Raw genomic sequence first — 14225 nt, forward strand, 5'->3', positions numbered from 1 at the left:
GGGGGGAGAAAAAAAAGAACGGTCCACACTGGGCCGGTGGATGACTCCCCTAAGAAGGGACGACACAGTGACGCCCTTCCAGTGAGCACGAAGGCTGTTTACAGCGTAGCTGATCCTGTAGCGCGGCTCTTTCGCTGGGGCAGCTGGTGTGTTCCCGCGCAGCGATCTCCCAGTTGCAGGCGCATGTGGGACTCCGAGTCCCGGAAAGTGTCACAGGGCGGATTGAACATGGAAGGCTTTTTCCCTCTCTCCAGGGCTCTGCGCGGGCTCTGCGGAGCATTCGCTCTGTAGCTATGACTAGGTACACGGCGTGAAAGGCGTGAATGGCAGCTAGTTTTCTCCATCTCTACTCCGACTCCGAGAAGCATCTGGGTCTCGGTGCCGAGAATTGGCTGTCGACTACACTTTACTTTCGGCCATTCGATCTCTTGCCGCATTCTCGGCCGACAGAAGACAAGCTCTCAGAGACTGTTACTGCGTACTCCGCAAATTGATCATGCAATCCATACCTTACGATGCCATGCATTGCTTGCCGGAAGTAGAAATCTATCTGAGTACCTCCTTCGGCATGCACACGAAAGAGCCCTCTTACACGCGGTCAACATCTACAGTACCCCGTCTGGCCTGACCCTGCCCAAGTGCTGATTTCCCTTCATTCCCATGGTCGATCATTATGAATCTCGGACTTAATAATCCAGATAGATGCTGAAGCTAAAGCGGCCAGGAGCGCAGCGGGATTGCACCATTCCGTCGGGTTGGTAAGCCACGCGGTCTTGAAACGACATTAGCGGTGTTGTAGGGAGTCTTGGGAGTCATCATGTCAATCCAACTCAACCGTTAGCATGTCCAAAAGGCGCACGCCCCACTTATTGTCGACATGAACCCTTTCTTTGTTGGACCTTCCTGCGCCCATTCCTTCAGCCGGGGCCGATGATCGGCAACCCATCGCGGGAAGAGGTACGGTCAGGTAGTTTCCAGCCTTCCGCCCTTCATGCACATATCTGTAGCATTCACAGCAACGACGACGTTGTAGGTTCAATCGCGACTGCCTGAAGGTACCTTGCGTGGCTGCCAACGTCAGACCTCCAGGAAACTATCGTCTTGCTTTGATGTCCTTCAATTCCATGCCGTTCTTCTGATTCTAGACCCTGAACCGGACTCTCCCACCGCTTGCTGCCTCTCACCCATGTCCCAAACATCTTCTCACGACTGTGACATCAGTGCTCGCCGTACGCGGAAGTCCCAAGCCTTCTGGGCAGACGCCGCATCCTGCTCAGCTGGCAATTGGCACGAATAGCAGGCGCAACAACAAGCAGCACGCGGCGTGCCGAGGACCTTGGCCGCCACCAAGACCGGCATTCTGCAAGACACATCACTTTCGATTGGCCCGCAAATCAGTATCGCTGCAGTGCTCATGTGCGAAATTCATGGCGCTGATATCGCTCGGTTTCCTGGCTGTTACTACCGTCGTAGTTGTCGTCTGATAACAGACCGCCAAAAATCTGCCCACTGATCCAGAATAAACATGGCATTCACGTCGTTGAATTCACCGCGGGACGCAGAACGAAGTGGGTAGTTCGGCGACACAGAGGGCAAGCCGATTCGGAAGGCAATCGGAGCCGTGAAAACTCCAAAGCTTTCTCTCCAGTCTGGGGATGGTGCTAAGAGAGCCGAAGCCGACCCCGCGATGCCCGCGTGCCATGCCATGCCATGCCATGCCACTCAATTTTAGGAGCGGGATGCGGGCACGCGGGGGAGAGATAATGGACTTCAGATCTACGACCCCATCATCCCTCACTGCCTGCAGCATGCCAACCTGCCTGCCTCTCATCCCTCACGACCTATCGACGATAAGAGACTCGGCCGGGCATTGATTGCAGTGATCCCGCAACTCGGTATGCCGGCTGCTGCTCCGAGGAGACCGTCTTGTCGCTTCACACCTCGGTGATCATCCCCAACCAGCCACCAGACCAGCACTGCTACTCTAATCACCACATCCAGACCATTTAAACTTCATTGTCGCCCTACATCACAACTGCAGGCAAGGGTAGGAAAACCTCCCCCCTGATTCTCTGCTTCGTCATGTCTGCGTTTTCCAGTCACACGAGCGACCGCCTTTCCAGACCTGGCTGAGGAAGGACGACGGACGGGTGCATCGTCGCCAAAAAATTCAAACCCGACAAGCGACCCAGGGCGGCCAAGGCAGTCGGCGAACGGTACATGTGCGTCGAGCACAGCAAGTACCACAAGTACCACTACCTCTGGCTCGTCTAGAGACGATTCAAAGACGCGTGTGGTGGATATCGCAATTCAAAGACAAAACGACGAAAAAACTAAAAAGGTTGCAAAAGCTCAGCAAAAACACACGACAACCGGCTGGGCTTAACGTACACGGATTTGATGTCTAATGAGATCCATCCAGGGGCGCGGCGCCTAAACTTTAGATGCAAGGCGGCTGGCGCTGGCATTGCACGAGATCCATGCTTTCGGGTCCCCTTAACGTACACGGTCAGAAGTGGATGCCGCCGGCGGAGGCACATCGGTCACCCGGTACGGCCTCCCGTTAGCGATCGAAACGCTCTGCCTCGCCCGGTGGAGTCCCCGGCGCCCAGGCCACCATTCCCAAGGATCCGTGATGGGGGCCTCGCCATTACTTAACGTTAGGGGAAGCCGAATGTCAACAGATCCATCCTAGCTGCGACTCACTTTCGCCATCGTGATGAGGTGAAAATTTTCTCTCTTTAACGGACACGAATCATTCGTCAAAGTCGAGACACGCACTGCATAGTACGGTGTATGGATGCTGCACACACACAAACACGGACACACCGTAAAAACACAACACACAACATCACCGATTGATTCACCGTCACGAATCGCCAACCGTCTCGGGAACTTGAGGAACGCAGCTGGCCACGTTGACGCCTGCCAGGGGCGTAATTGGATGTCTCTCAGTTGCAGCCGCACGACGATGGCGAGCTTATGACTGATGAGATCCATCTGGATGATGACGCTAGAACACATGGAACGGCCAGTGGAAGGCTGGAAGGGCCAGGCACGCAGGCCAAGGACGGAAGCAAGCGGATCTTAAGACAGTCGAGGCTCCATCGCGCGGAACAAGATGGGGCTCTCGGGTGCATGTTATGTGTGATGCCATGCCATGCGGCTTTGCGCAGACGGCAACAACAACGACGACTGTGACGAAGAAGACGCTAGAGACGTGAGGCTTCTTCGCAACTGTCCATCCCGCATCAGGGGTGCATGGGAACTCGCTGAGAGTGACAGCATGCATCCAGGAACAGGAGACATCTGTGGGCTTGCTGGTGGGTGCGGATGATGGTGCAATATGCCTGATATCCACTTTCAGCCGACGACAAACGAGCCGTGGCTGGCCGTTCGTGATCGTCGTCACGATGTTTGTCTGACTCTGGTGAAGGGTTTCTTTCGAGAAAAGTTTTACGAGCTTGTTTCTGCCTTTTTTGCGTTAGGTGGGGCCATGCAAGCGCCATCTCTTGGTCCTCCCAGGCCGTCGACCCACGATGAAGAGAGGTGCTGTTTGCCTGACATCCCACGCCCGGGAGCAGGGTCCGGAGCCATTACATAACACCCGAAACCCAACCGCCCTTCCGCTCCCAATGGGCTCATTGCGGCTGCCTGCGCGTTCGAGACCAGAGTCCGTCTCGAAGGCGGCACGGGAGATCGATCGGATACAAGCTACCACTCCCAGGTCATTCCCGGACCACGAGATGTTGTCACACAAGGACAGAGTGAAGCGCTAAACCTCTTCTTGACGCCCGCGCCTTATGTACACTGCGCCCTGCGACGCGCCTCTCGTCGTCGCATTGATCACACTTGCAACGGCCATCCAGAGCGACGGGCACTTCACCCTCAGAGACAGACGCAGCCGTTTGGTTGACTGCAAAAGCCAAAGCCATTCAACAGCTTACCAAGCCCATGTGTGAACAGCCAATGCATAGTACCGCCCTACGGGATTCATATTCCTCACACCGAAGCCAACATAAACTCGGTGTCTGGATTGCGCCAAACTTGGCTTACATATATACTCATTGCGTGCTCCACCCCGGACTCTTGCTACTCGCACAAGGACATGGCATCATAGGTTGCTAAAGTCAATCAACCACCGTCGGGTCAGATCACAAGCCATTCTCGAAACAGGGCCATTGAAACGGTGACTGCACACGACAACTTACACTGCCGGTCAAACAGAGTTCTTCCATGGTGGCATTTTGGGCTCATTCTCCAACTAGCAGAGTCGCCAATGTTCCTCTACATTGTCTACTTCCCCGGACCAGACATCAAAGCAAGCCACATCCTGCGCCCGCCCTTCAACCAGAAGCGGTAAGCCCATCGACCCGGATACCAGGTCGTCACAGGTCTGAATGAACCATCGCCGCCACGTCGCGCAAACCAGCTGGAGCACGGAACCGTCCTGCTGACTTCAGCTTGCGGGCAGCGCCGTTCAATAAGCTGCATCCAGCTCCACCTGTAGTTTTCGAACAACCCGGCTTTGTATCCAAACGGGAGTATATTACGCCTTCTAAGCCTCTATTGTATTTTGTCTGGTTCCCGGAGCATGAACTCCAGTTTGTATGCATGTCTAAATGCGATAGCAACCGCAGAGCCGTAAGCCGGTCTCTTAGTCGTGCCACGAAATGTAAAGCATGATGCCAGCGCCAACAGCAATGGCCGCAAACTGAGTCAAGGTCTTGCGCAGCTCAACCATCTTGTTCGGGCCCGTCTCCAGTAGTTCCGGGATGACGGCAACGGTACCCACATACAAGAACGTGCCAGCGGTGAAGGGAAGAAGCATGTCGCCCCAGGTCTGTTCGGGGATCTCTCGTCAGCAACCACACATCTCACACGTTAGCTGCTGCTGCTGCGGGCAACTCACCAAGCTAGTTCCCCAGAGTCCCGCGTTACGCGCCATGGCGTCCTCGCCGGAGCCACCACCGAGCTCCTGGACGGCAATGCCAATCAGCGTGCCGAGCAGGGCGCCGAGCGCCGTGACGAACTGCGCGCCCATGGCCGCCCGCTTGCTGAAGCCGGACTGCACCAGCAGCGCAAAGTCGCCGACCTCGTGCGGGATCTCGTGGAAGAAGACGGCGACCGTCGTCGTCGCACCGATGGTTGGGGACGCGTAGAAGCTGGCCGACATGGCGAGGCCGTCGGTGATGTTGTGCGTAAAGTCGGCGCTACGTCGATGTTAGCCTGCATTCACAAAGAGCACGAGATGCGGAAGCTTGCAGGGACAGGCGCACATCAAGTTGAGGTAGCCTCCGAGCCTCACGCTGGGGTTGATCTCCTTCTCCGCCGTCTTCTCCACAGCGCCGTTGGAGCCTTCGTCGGCCTTCTTCTTCCGCGACTTGAGCTCCCCCGCCTTCTCCACAGCCGACGACACGCCCTCGGCCTTGGCCTCGGCGTGCGAGTGCGCGTGTCCGTGGTCGTGCGAGTGGCCCTCGCCGCCCGTCGCGATTCTCAGACCCTTATCCATGGCTACGAACGTCATGAAACCCACAAGAATCGCGACGCCCAGGAGCAGGTTCCTGTTCGGCTCGACGAGCACGAGGCGCGCGCGGTCCGGCTCGTCCTCGCCGAGGAAGATCTCGGGCAGCAGGTGGAACAGGGTGTCGCCCATCAGGCCGCCGACGGCGAAGGCGACCATGACGGACAGCGAGGACGGGTCGATGTTCGGCGGGCACAGGGCCAGGAGGAAGTTGGGCGGGCCCGAGATGTACAGCGTCGCGAGGATGGCGTTGACGGCGGGGGTGCCCGGGAAGAGCACGCCGAAGGCGCGGGACAGGAGGGATGGGGAGTCGCTCATCTTGGCCAGCTTATCGGCCGTGAGGCTCTGCACGACGGAGCATTGCTGCGGCGTGGATGGTCAGCCAGTCTTGCACACAATCTCCTAGCAGCCTCTAATCCGAACTCATCGCGAGTCTGTCCGGCCGTGCGCTTACCTGCAGCTGCTCGTCGAGCGCCTCGAGGCTCAAGTCTGCGACGGGCTTGCCCGCCGACGCGAGCTTCTCCGCAACCGAGGACGCGATGCTCAGCTGCACGAGCAGGAACAAAGCCCAGAAGACGGGCTTGGAAAACCGAGCCATGATTTTGATGTTTGATAAGCTTATTTTGCCGTGTCAATTAGCAAGAAGGGGCAAAAGGCAGCTTGTTTTTTTGCGTTTTGTCGCACGCGGGAAATCGGACGAGCTGTTGCAATTTCCCGTCCCTTTCGTATTTGGATCCTAACACTTGTTGAGATCGCATTTGCCCCCCATTTTCCAGCTCCCCCAATTGATTCGGGCCCCCCTTGTGTGCCTCCCTGAGCCGAAAGGTAATTCCGACCATCGGTCGGGGAACGCTGACGCCGACACCGCCGACCGGAGCAGGAGCATTCCAGGCTCACCGCAGCGAGATGGGAGTGAGCAGCAGCACTCGACAGTGGTAAGGGGAAAAGCCGCTAGGCCGTTTTCGGTGGATGGATAGCAGGTCCTGCGTCTGATGCTGCGTTTTTTGAGTTTCCCGTCCAGCACGGCCATCTGCAATGGAATGGAATCCCAACGGGGACAGCCGTCATGTTCAGACGGACATGTCTCAACGCACGAGACGTTCAGAGATGCAAAAACATCGGACTGACCAAGGAAAGGGGTCATGAGAGAAAGGGACGGCGCGCAGCTCTATTTATTCACACCAGCTTCCATTTTCGAAGCAGCGACTGTCTGGTTCCGGGGCTAAGAATCCCAGTTCGAAGAGGACCCGGAAGGGCATGCGCGTTCCGTTAGGGGGTTGCTTGGTGCGGAATTGGCCAATGGCAGCCGACGTATTTGGGTGCATGGACTGCTTGGAGGTCGGATCACCCATCCAGGTTGCATCTCGGGATGTGGGAGCGAGCAGGTTGCGCGTCTGCCCGTTTTTTTTTTTGTTCCTCCTTCTGTTTTCAAATGTCGAAAAGTTCTGATGCATGTTTGGGGGCCGGCGACTGACGTAGCTCTTTGTTTGAAGAGCTTGTGCGGGATCGGGATCCAATGGGGCTTGTTTTGAAGCTTGCGTGGGGTTAGGGAAGGGAGAGGCCAATGGGGGTGCTTGGGTGACATTTAGCTCCTTGGTGGGATGTCACGATGTTTTCCTGGGAGAGTATACGGCCATTGGCCTATGCTGGTAGACATGATTGAATGGTCTTGTGATGTGGTAGGTTCAGAAGTTCGGGATGTGTCACTTATGTCGCGTCCTGAGGCCTTCACCGAGGTCTGCCAGCTGAGACAAGCTTGATGCATCGTCGTGGACGCAAGCTGTTAGTATAAGATCAGCGTTCTTGACGGTGCTAGCGGCCTTTCAAGAGGGCAACAAAATGTGCGGGCTGCATTACCTGTCGCCGCAGGCATCCTAGGGATGCTTCAGAACATGAGCCGGCAAGAAACCAAAGTCTTTCACCGTGATGTCGACCCATCCGATCCCTAGTTAGCACTGTTTGGTGTTTATTCATGGGAATAACCAGACAGGAGAATACACTGTCATTGGAAGGAAGTAGCTATTACTACAGCCTGCAACAGGGGCATCTGCCAGGTGGTGCATGACATGATTGCGCGAACGTTAGCTTGCGAGGTCAATACCGCCACTGCAATCGTGCTTGAGACACGGACATGAACTGGAGACTGACATTGTCTGGTCGCTTTGGAATTTGGCTTCGGGTTTCGTTTTAAATACTATTGCTTCGTTTCCAGTTGTCGATGTCAGCTCACCCAAAGGAATCAGTCTTACCGTCGCCGACTTCATATTGGTTTCTGTTGATTGACCTCGAGCTATCGGTTACTTATAAGGGGGTGGGCAGTCACAAATGTGAGTTCAATGCTTGGTAGTGTTGGCGAATTGGCATATGGGATCTTCTTGATCTCAGAACCCCACAATGACAATAATAAAATGCTCATCTATCGTTCTCAACGCGACGATGGCTTACATCGTCTCGGCTGAATATGTGGATCTAGAATACTCTTAAGACTATGGAGATGAATGAAGACGCCAGCATATTTTGCCCCATCGTTGACGGGGTACTTTGAGACGTGTGCCTGGCCATTCCTCGTCAAGGACAGAGACTGCACGGTTGATTACTTCACGAGGCTTTCTCTCTCACTTGGCTTGTTGCAATCTCATTGATCGAGATGAATCTGCAAACGGGTTGAAAGTCTATATTTATAGTAGGTGCCTCGTTTTGCAAGATTTCCCACGCAAAACATATGCGTAGATACGGCGTCGGGTGAAAATGAACACAGCAGGTAGTGACGCGGAACTGAGATCATGGAGTTAGTTGGGAATGGGTTGCAGAAGATAAGCTACCCAGGGACCACGGGGATTATGATTTATGAATTCGCTCTCAGATTGAGAGAATCTACAGGCAATCGAGAATGAGGTGCGGCGATGAATGACCATTCCCCATGCGCAGCTTGCAATAATGTAGTCGTTTACAGTCGTGGCCGCCCTCAGACCTTAAGATTATTCCGAGGGTGACTTTTCGATAGTCATAAGATCTTCTCTACTATCCATCGTCGTTCTAGTATGCACTATCTTTCGTTGTATTTAATCGGGAGATGTAGACAACAGTTCCTACACGCCAGCATCCTGCTTTAATGAGTCGTCCCATAGGAGCCATCCTGTCAGATCGTCATCATATTGGACAGTTTCAAGTGGCTGGACACTACTGGCCTCATTCTGTTTATTTAGAAAAGAAGATGATATCCGCGTGGTACATAAATGCTCTATGCGAGGGGCTCCGTCAACCTCTCTGGTATTGCGAACGGCGAGCGTGTCGCGGGTGCAGATGGCACAGTATAAGATAATCCTTCCACTCACAGCTTCAAACAGCAGAAGCAATGGCTGTGTCGTTTCTAAGGGCCGTTTGACTTTGGCGGACCACAAGCTCTGTTGAGCGCTCTCGACTGTTATTGTAATCGATACTTCGAACAATTCAATCACAAATCACGGTTGATCTTAGTATTCTTATGAATCCATCGAAAGCGAGGTCTCTAAATGAGTGGAGACGATTTCAAGAGATAGCGAGCCACTTATGGGCGCACTTGAACTCGTACGACAATCTCGTCCGGCGACCTCCGGGTCAATGCGATTACTGCTAACTCCCAAGTTGTCTATCTCCCACGCATGTGTGTCTGGTGCCCTGTCTGATTTTACAACGAATTTGAGACTCACTTAAACTCTATGAGAGCTCTTTATAAGTGAATCAGCAGAGAATGGATTGTTTAGTCAAGTTCACCAGCATCTCAGTGCCTACAGCCCCCTGTTTGCTGGCCATAACTGTCAAACGGACTGGTTTCGCAAGGTATATGCGCAATAATCACAAATATTGGATTATATCCTAATGTCCATTGCCATTGCCGTAAGTTATTGAAGGCTGTTTACCGCAATCATTGATGGTGTCATCTAAGATGGACCCTATGTATGTTGCCTACTCCGCAAATGTCACGAGACTCACAACGTTAAAGATGTCACCGTGTATCTGAAGTTCGCATTCTAGTCTATACTTCTCTGTCTTTCTTCATTCTACTTGCTTGTATATTTCAGATATTGATACTGCTAGGAATGCCAAGTGAGCAGTCCAGAGACCAGACTCATTCTTTGCTGCATGAAAGCTTGACTCCTCCGATCCAAGGGAAGACGACACCTTCGAGCGAACATCACAATCAATCGACTGCAACTGATCGCCGCTTGCTTATGAACGCCTAATACTTTGGAAAGTCGTTGAGATTCCATATTTCTCTTTATTTGCGCTTTCGAGGAGATGTTGCTGTCGTCGAATATTTACCACAGCAGCTTGGTCGCGGGCCGTTGCAAGTGGCTCATGAGCTGGAAGCCACTTTTGTAAACAGCGCGGGCTGGTACTCATAGGCTACAATGTTTAGTCCGGAATCGGACATTCAGAACTAATTTAATACCAAATATGTGGTGACAGCGTTCCCCGAAAACACCAAGATAGTAGTATGAGGGTTGTTCAATGATTCAACCTTCGGGCACTGCATTGCGTGACAGCTTAGCCAATTCAAAGTATGATGTGAGCTCGGTAAGGAAGTATCTTTATTCTTCAGGTGCTATTTCAGTTCTTGCAGCTTGTGTATCGTATCATTCCAGAAAGTCACCGAGAGGGGACGACATCGGGTGCTTTTGAAGTGCTATGTTCAAGGCCTACAGGTATAGATAGATGCCTCGTTCACCGATTACAGTCACAATATCTTGATTTGTATACATCTTGAAGCCAAGCACATCAACATATGTGCATTGAAAAGCCGGGGCCTAACTGTGTTGAGCGTCAAACGGAGAGGCTCGGCTGGATTATACAAGGCTAACAGTTTACGAGGTATAAAATGAACCCTTGTGTTTCTCGAAAGTTGTAGAACCAACAAAGAAATACAACGGTATCCATGAAATTTCAAGTATTTCATATCGATTGGACGAGGAGTCTTGCTGGGTATGCAGAGGTCTTGTCTGGATCCAACGTACTATAGAACGATTATTCTGTCGTCGGCTTTCTTCACTTCCAAGCACTAGTTCTTGGGTATTCACCACATATACCTCTGAGATAATCTGCCGGTCTCTGGATCCTGAACTATCGAATGCTTTAATCTCACTTGACTCAATCAAGAATGCCACGCCGGTACCTGGTAGTAAACATCACCGGAAACTACCTCGCGAAGATCCGATCTTGTTTTGCTTTCCTCAGCTCGTAAACGCAAACCACCTAGAGATCCCTCTTTTGGAGGCCACTTTCGTGTCTCGTATTCTAGCTTCGCCAACAAACCCACAAGCAGGCCGTTGAGCTCGGTGGACGGTATGCCGGCTAGACGGCTGAGATGACAAAAGACGACTGCGCGCGATCCGGAAGATTAGCTGATCGAAATCGGCTTTTCAAAGCGGAAGGTTGTTGCAGATGCAGTCCAAACGAGTTGGTTTGTAAACCAAAAGGAATCTCGGCCCTGATGCAAACTGACAGTCACATCAATTACGGCCCCCAGATCCACGTGGTTATGTTTAAATAGCCTTCATCTTGCTGTGATCATGGTGAAGCACCAACGAATGGCCCACATAGCCGACTTGTCTGAACACTTATGGTGAGTATACCTAGACCCTTCATGGCAACATGCGCGCGGTCCGCGCGCATTAATGAATCGAAAAACTGAAAACGCGGTTAGACATCTTCCTTCGCTCTCTTCGTGGGTGTATTCTAGCGTATTCAACAGATCGACACGACACGCTGAGAAAACTGCGAAATTGCGGTCCAGCCAGCCCGTCTGTAAGTACAAGTCAAGAACACTGACCATTTTCAATCCAAGGCACGTATTCCGAGAATTTTGTTGTTAGCAAAGGAAGCTGTATCACCTCACTTGATTGACAATTTATACCAGTTACCCAGGGGTTCAATGGAGACCGGTGTGTCCTCATCGCGTTCCACACCAACGACAACTATGGCGGTCCTCGGCACCACGGAAATGAGCCAGAATAAATTGCACGGGATCAGATGAAGGAATTCTACGCACATAACTGTGTAACTGGTTGTGGGATCATCCACTCAGTACAATAGCCCTCTTCTTGACTCGAGAGGTATTGGTAACTTCGTTCATCAGCCTTAACTAGATGATTACCAATGACTGTCCCGGGCGGTAAGAGATGTCTGAATATTGTTTAAATGCAGTCGTCGGCAGTAGCTTACCCGGTGGCATTTAGATGAATAAGCCAGGAAAAGTGACGGTGACGGAGGGTGTCGAGTTCCCGTAGGGAGCTGTCAATGCGGAAATAGCACTCGAGGCTGTTGAATGAGAACTGTCTTAATTAGGCTGGAGTACGCGTGGTTACCAGCAACTCAGTGTTGTTTTGGTAAATATGAGTGACACATGGAAATTATGTTAAATATCACTAACACCAGACTGCCTCAAAGCCAGTGGAGTGAAGGTGGCATAAACTTTTTTTTGTCGAGTTCTACTCGATTCTACTGTTAAACCCTAAATGAAAACTCCCTATAGACAAAAGGACGCTTTTATGCGGTGTTGGTAGGAACCGCCTCAACGCCAACGACCCCCTTCAGCTTCTCCGCAACCTCTGAGCTGGAAGCCACCTGCGTGGCACTCTTGGGGCCCAAGTTCTTGCCATTTGACAAAGCATACTCGCCAGGAGAAGATGACGCAGCAGTGGATGAACCTTCCTCAGAAATGGTATCATCGTTGATGACGGTCTTCTCGACACCATCCATGAACTCCCTTGACTCGACCTCTTCGCAGCATCCGTTGAGCGTGTACCCGGTATCGCTGGCATCAACAAATGCCTCGAGACCGGCGCCCTCGCGGGGGTACTCCTTCATAAGCTCCTTGTGCACCTTGAGCGCGGCGCACATGTCCTCGTACGAAATGTCGTTGAGGAACTCGCACTGGCCGATGGGTGAAGGGATGGCAGCGCGCAGCTTGCCGTCGCGGGTCTTGAGGATGGCGGTGGTGCCCTTGTCGAGGATAGCCTCGTCGAACTGCGGGTGGTCCATGGACAGACCGGCACGGGAGAATAGGTTGAGGAGGCGGCGGTGCTCTGCGGATGAGAGCTTGCCGAGGACGTGGGCGAGTGTTGCAGAGTAAGCCATGTCAATGGAGATGGCGTGGCCGTGGCGGAGGGGCACGTCAGGGACGAGCTCGTGGAGAGGGGACCATCTGCAAGGTGTCAATGGCGTTCACGGGTGGCTGCAGGGGAGAAACTTACGTGTGTCCGTAGGCAATGACACGGTCAAGCATGATCTCGTGCAGGTTGGGTGTCTCAAGCTTCAACATGTCGTGGATACCGTTACGGTTGATCCTGTCCGCAGCATCACGGACCTCGCTGCTGCTGCCATCGCAACGGCCAAAGCCTGTGCCGATCAACTCCTCGCAGAAGCGGTCCAAGAGATCAAACGTCTCGAGGTGTGCGCAGGTGGAGATCTTGATCAGCTCAGCAAAGCCATTGCGGATCTGGGCGGTGGGTAGTGTGCGCAGGAACGTGAAGTCGAGGAAGGTGCGGGAGGGCGCGTGGTACGCTCCCAGGCGGTTCTTGTAATTGCCGTAGTTCACGGCGACCTTGATGGAGACGGAGGCATCGATGAGACCAATGACGGTGGTGGGGATGCGGATGTATGGCGTGTTGCGGCGGTAAGAGGCGCATGCAAAGCTAGGGGTGTGTCAGAAAGGGGGTGTATGGGATGAAGGGGGTTTGGAGCTTACCCGGCTACGTCAGTGACAAGACCACCTCCGACAACAAGGACGGGTTCCTGGATTAGTGTGTTAGCCGACGTTCCCAAGCTTCAATAGCATGGCTGCGTGAACGAACCTTGCGGAAGACTCCAAACTCGGTCATGGAATCGACGATGCTCAGCAGCGTCTCCATGGACTTGGCCTTCTCGCCAATCATGGTCTTGTGGATCTTGAGCTCAATGTTGTAGTGGTCAAAGTACTCCTGCATCTCCTTGCCGTAGAGATTGAAGATGTTGAGGTCCATGACGGCCAAGCAACGCTTCCAGCGGGAGTAGCAGTCGGCGAGCTGGCGGTTCTGCTTCTGGAAGACGCCATCGAGGAACTCGAAGTTGTACTCGATCTTCTCGTAGCCGCAGACGGAGAAACCCTGCTTGGTCGGCTCGACCGTTGCCTTCATGTCGGAGGCCATCTTGTGTAATGTTTGAAAGTTTGGGTGTAACTCGAGGAGCACACTAGGAGGGAATTGGGTTGAAGAAAGATGTGCAATGGGAGGGTGTCGAGAACGTCAAGCCTGGAGAGGTGATGTTGAATGATGAGAGATCGAGGATGAGAAGGTTGCTCGACATGTGCTCCCACGGCCGCCTTTTGAATGAATCTGTATTCTCCTGAACCTGGACCTAGACCTCTGCAGCCGACGAAGCATGCTCCCGTCTGACGGTTCCATTGGCAAAACAGCGCATGCAAGTGATCGGTCATTGTCGACATCATCACTTGCGCCTCCAACGCTCATTCAGGGACCCCCACAAGCTTGACCGACTTCTTTTCGTAACAGAGAGCATCCAGTTGCGCGGAATCCCATCCCAGACGAAAACGACAAGACCGGCAAAGAGCAGCAAGAGGCAGACCAGAGCTTCGAGTGCGCGGCTTGTCCCGCCCAGCTGAATCTGCCAAGTCTATCTCGTTTCCTTGCCTACATGCAGTCGTAGCTGCAGTTACAGCATGAGC

The 14225-nt window shown here is 53.1% G+C and overlaps 2 protein-coding genes across 2 annotated transcripts; both read right to left on the reverse strand.

Annotated features, from left to right (window-relative positions):
• Positions 1 to 4657: 4657 nt before the first annotated feature.
• COL26b_002819 (uncharacterized protein) lies at positions 4658 to 6122 on the reverse strand (the record flags this gene model as incomplete). Its single annotated transcript, XM_053175726.1, has 4 exons — positions 4658 to 4843; positions 4913 to 5213; positions 5280 to 5887; positions 5979 to 6122. The coding sequence occupies 4 exons, from the start codon at positions 6120 to 6122 to the stop codon at positions 4658 to 4660; spliced, it is 1239 nt and encodes a 412-aa protein (XP_053040435.1).
• A 5927-nt stretch (positions 6123 to 12049) lies between these two features.
• COL26b_002820 (uncharacterized protein) lies at positions 12050 to 13689 on the reverse strand (the record flags this gene model as incomplete). The annotated part of the gene is made up of 4 exons (XM_053175727.1): positions 12050 to 12707; positions 12757 to 13197; positions 13251 to 13297; positions 13357 to 13689. 4 exons carry the CDS (start codon positions 13687 to 13689, stop codon positions 12050 to 12052), a joined length of 1479 nt encoding a protein of 492 aa, XP_053040436.1.
• Positions 13690 to 14225: the final 536 nt, after the last annotated feature.

The sequence above is a fragment of the Colletotrichum chrysophilum genome, assembly GCF_026319265.1.
Source record: "Colletotrichum chrysophilum strain AFK26 chromosome Unknown scaffold_14, whole genome shotgun sequence".
Taxonomy (NCBI): domain Eukaryota; kingdom Fungi; phylum Ascomycota; class Sordariomycetes; order Glomerellales; family Glomerellaceae; genus Colletotrichum; species Colletotrichum chrysophilum.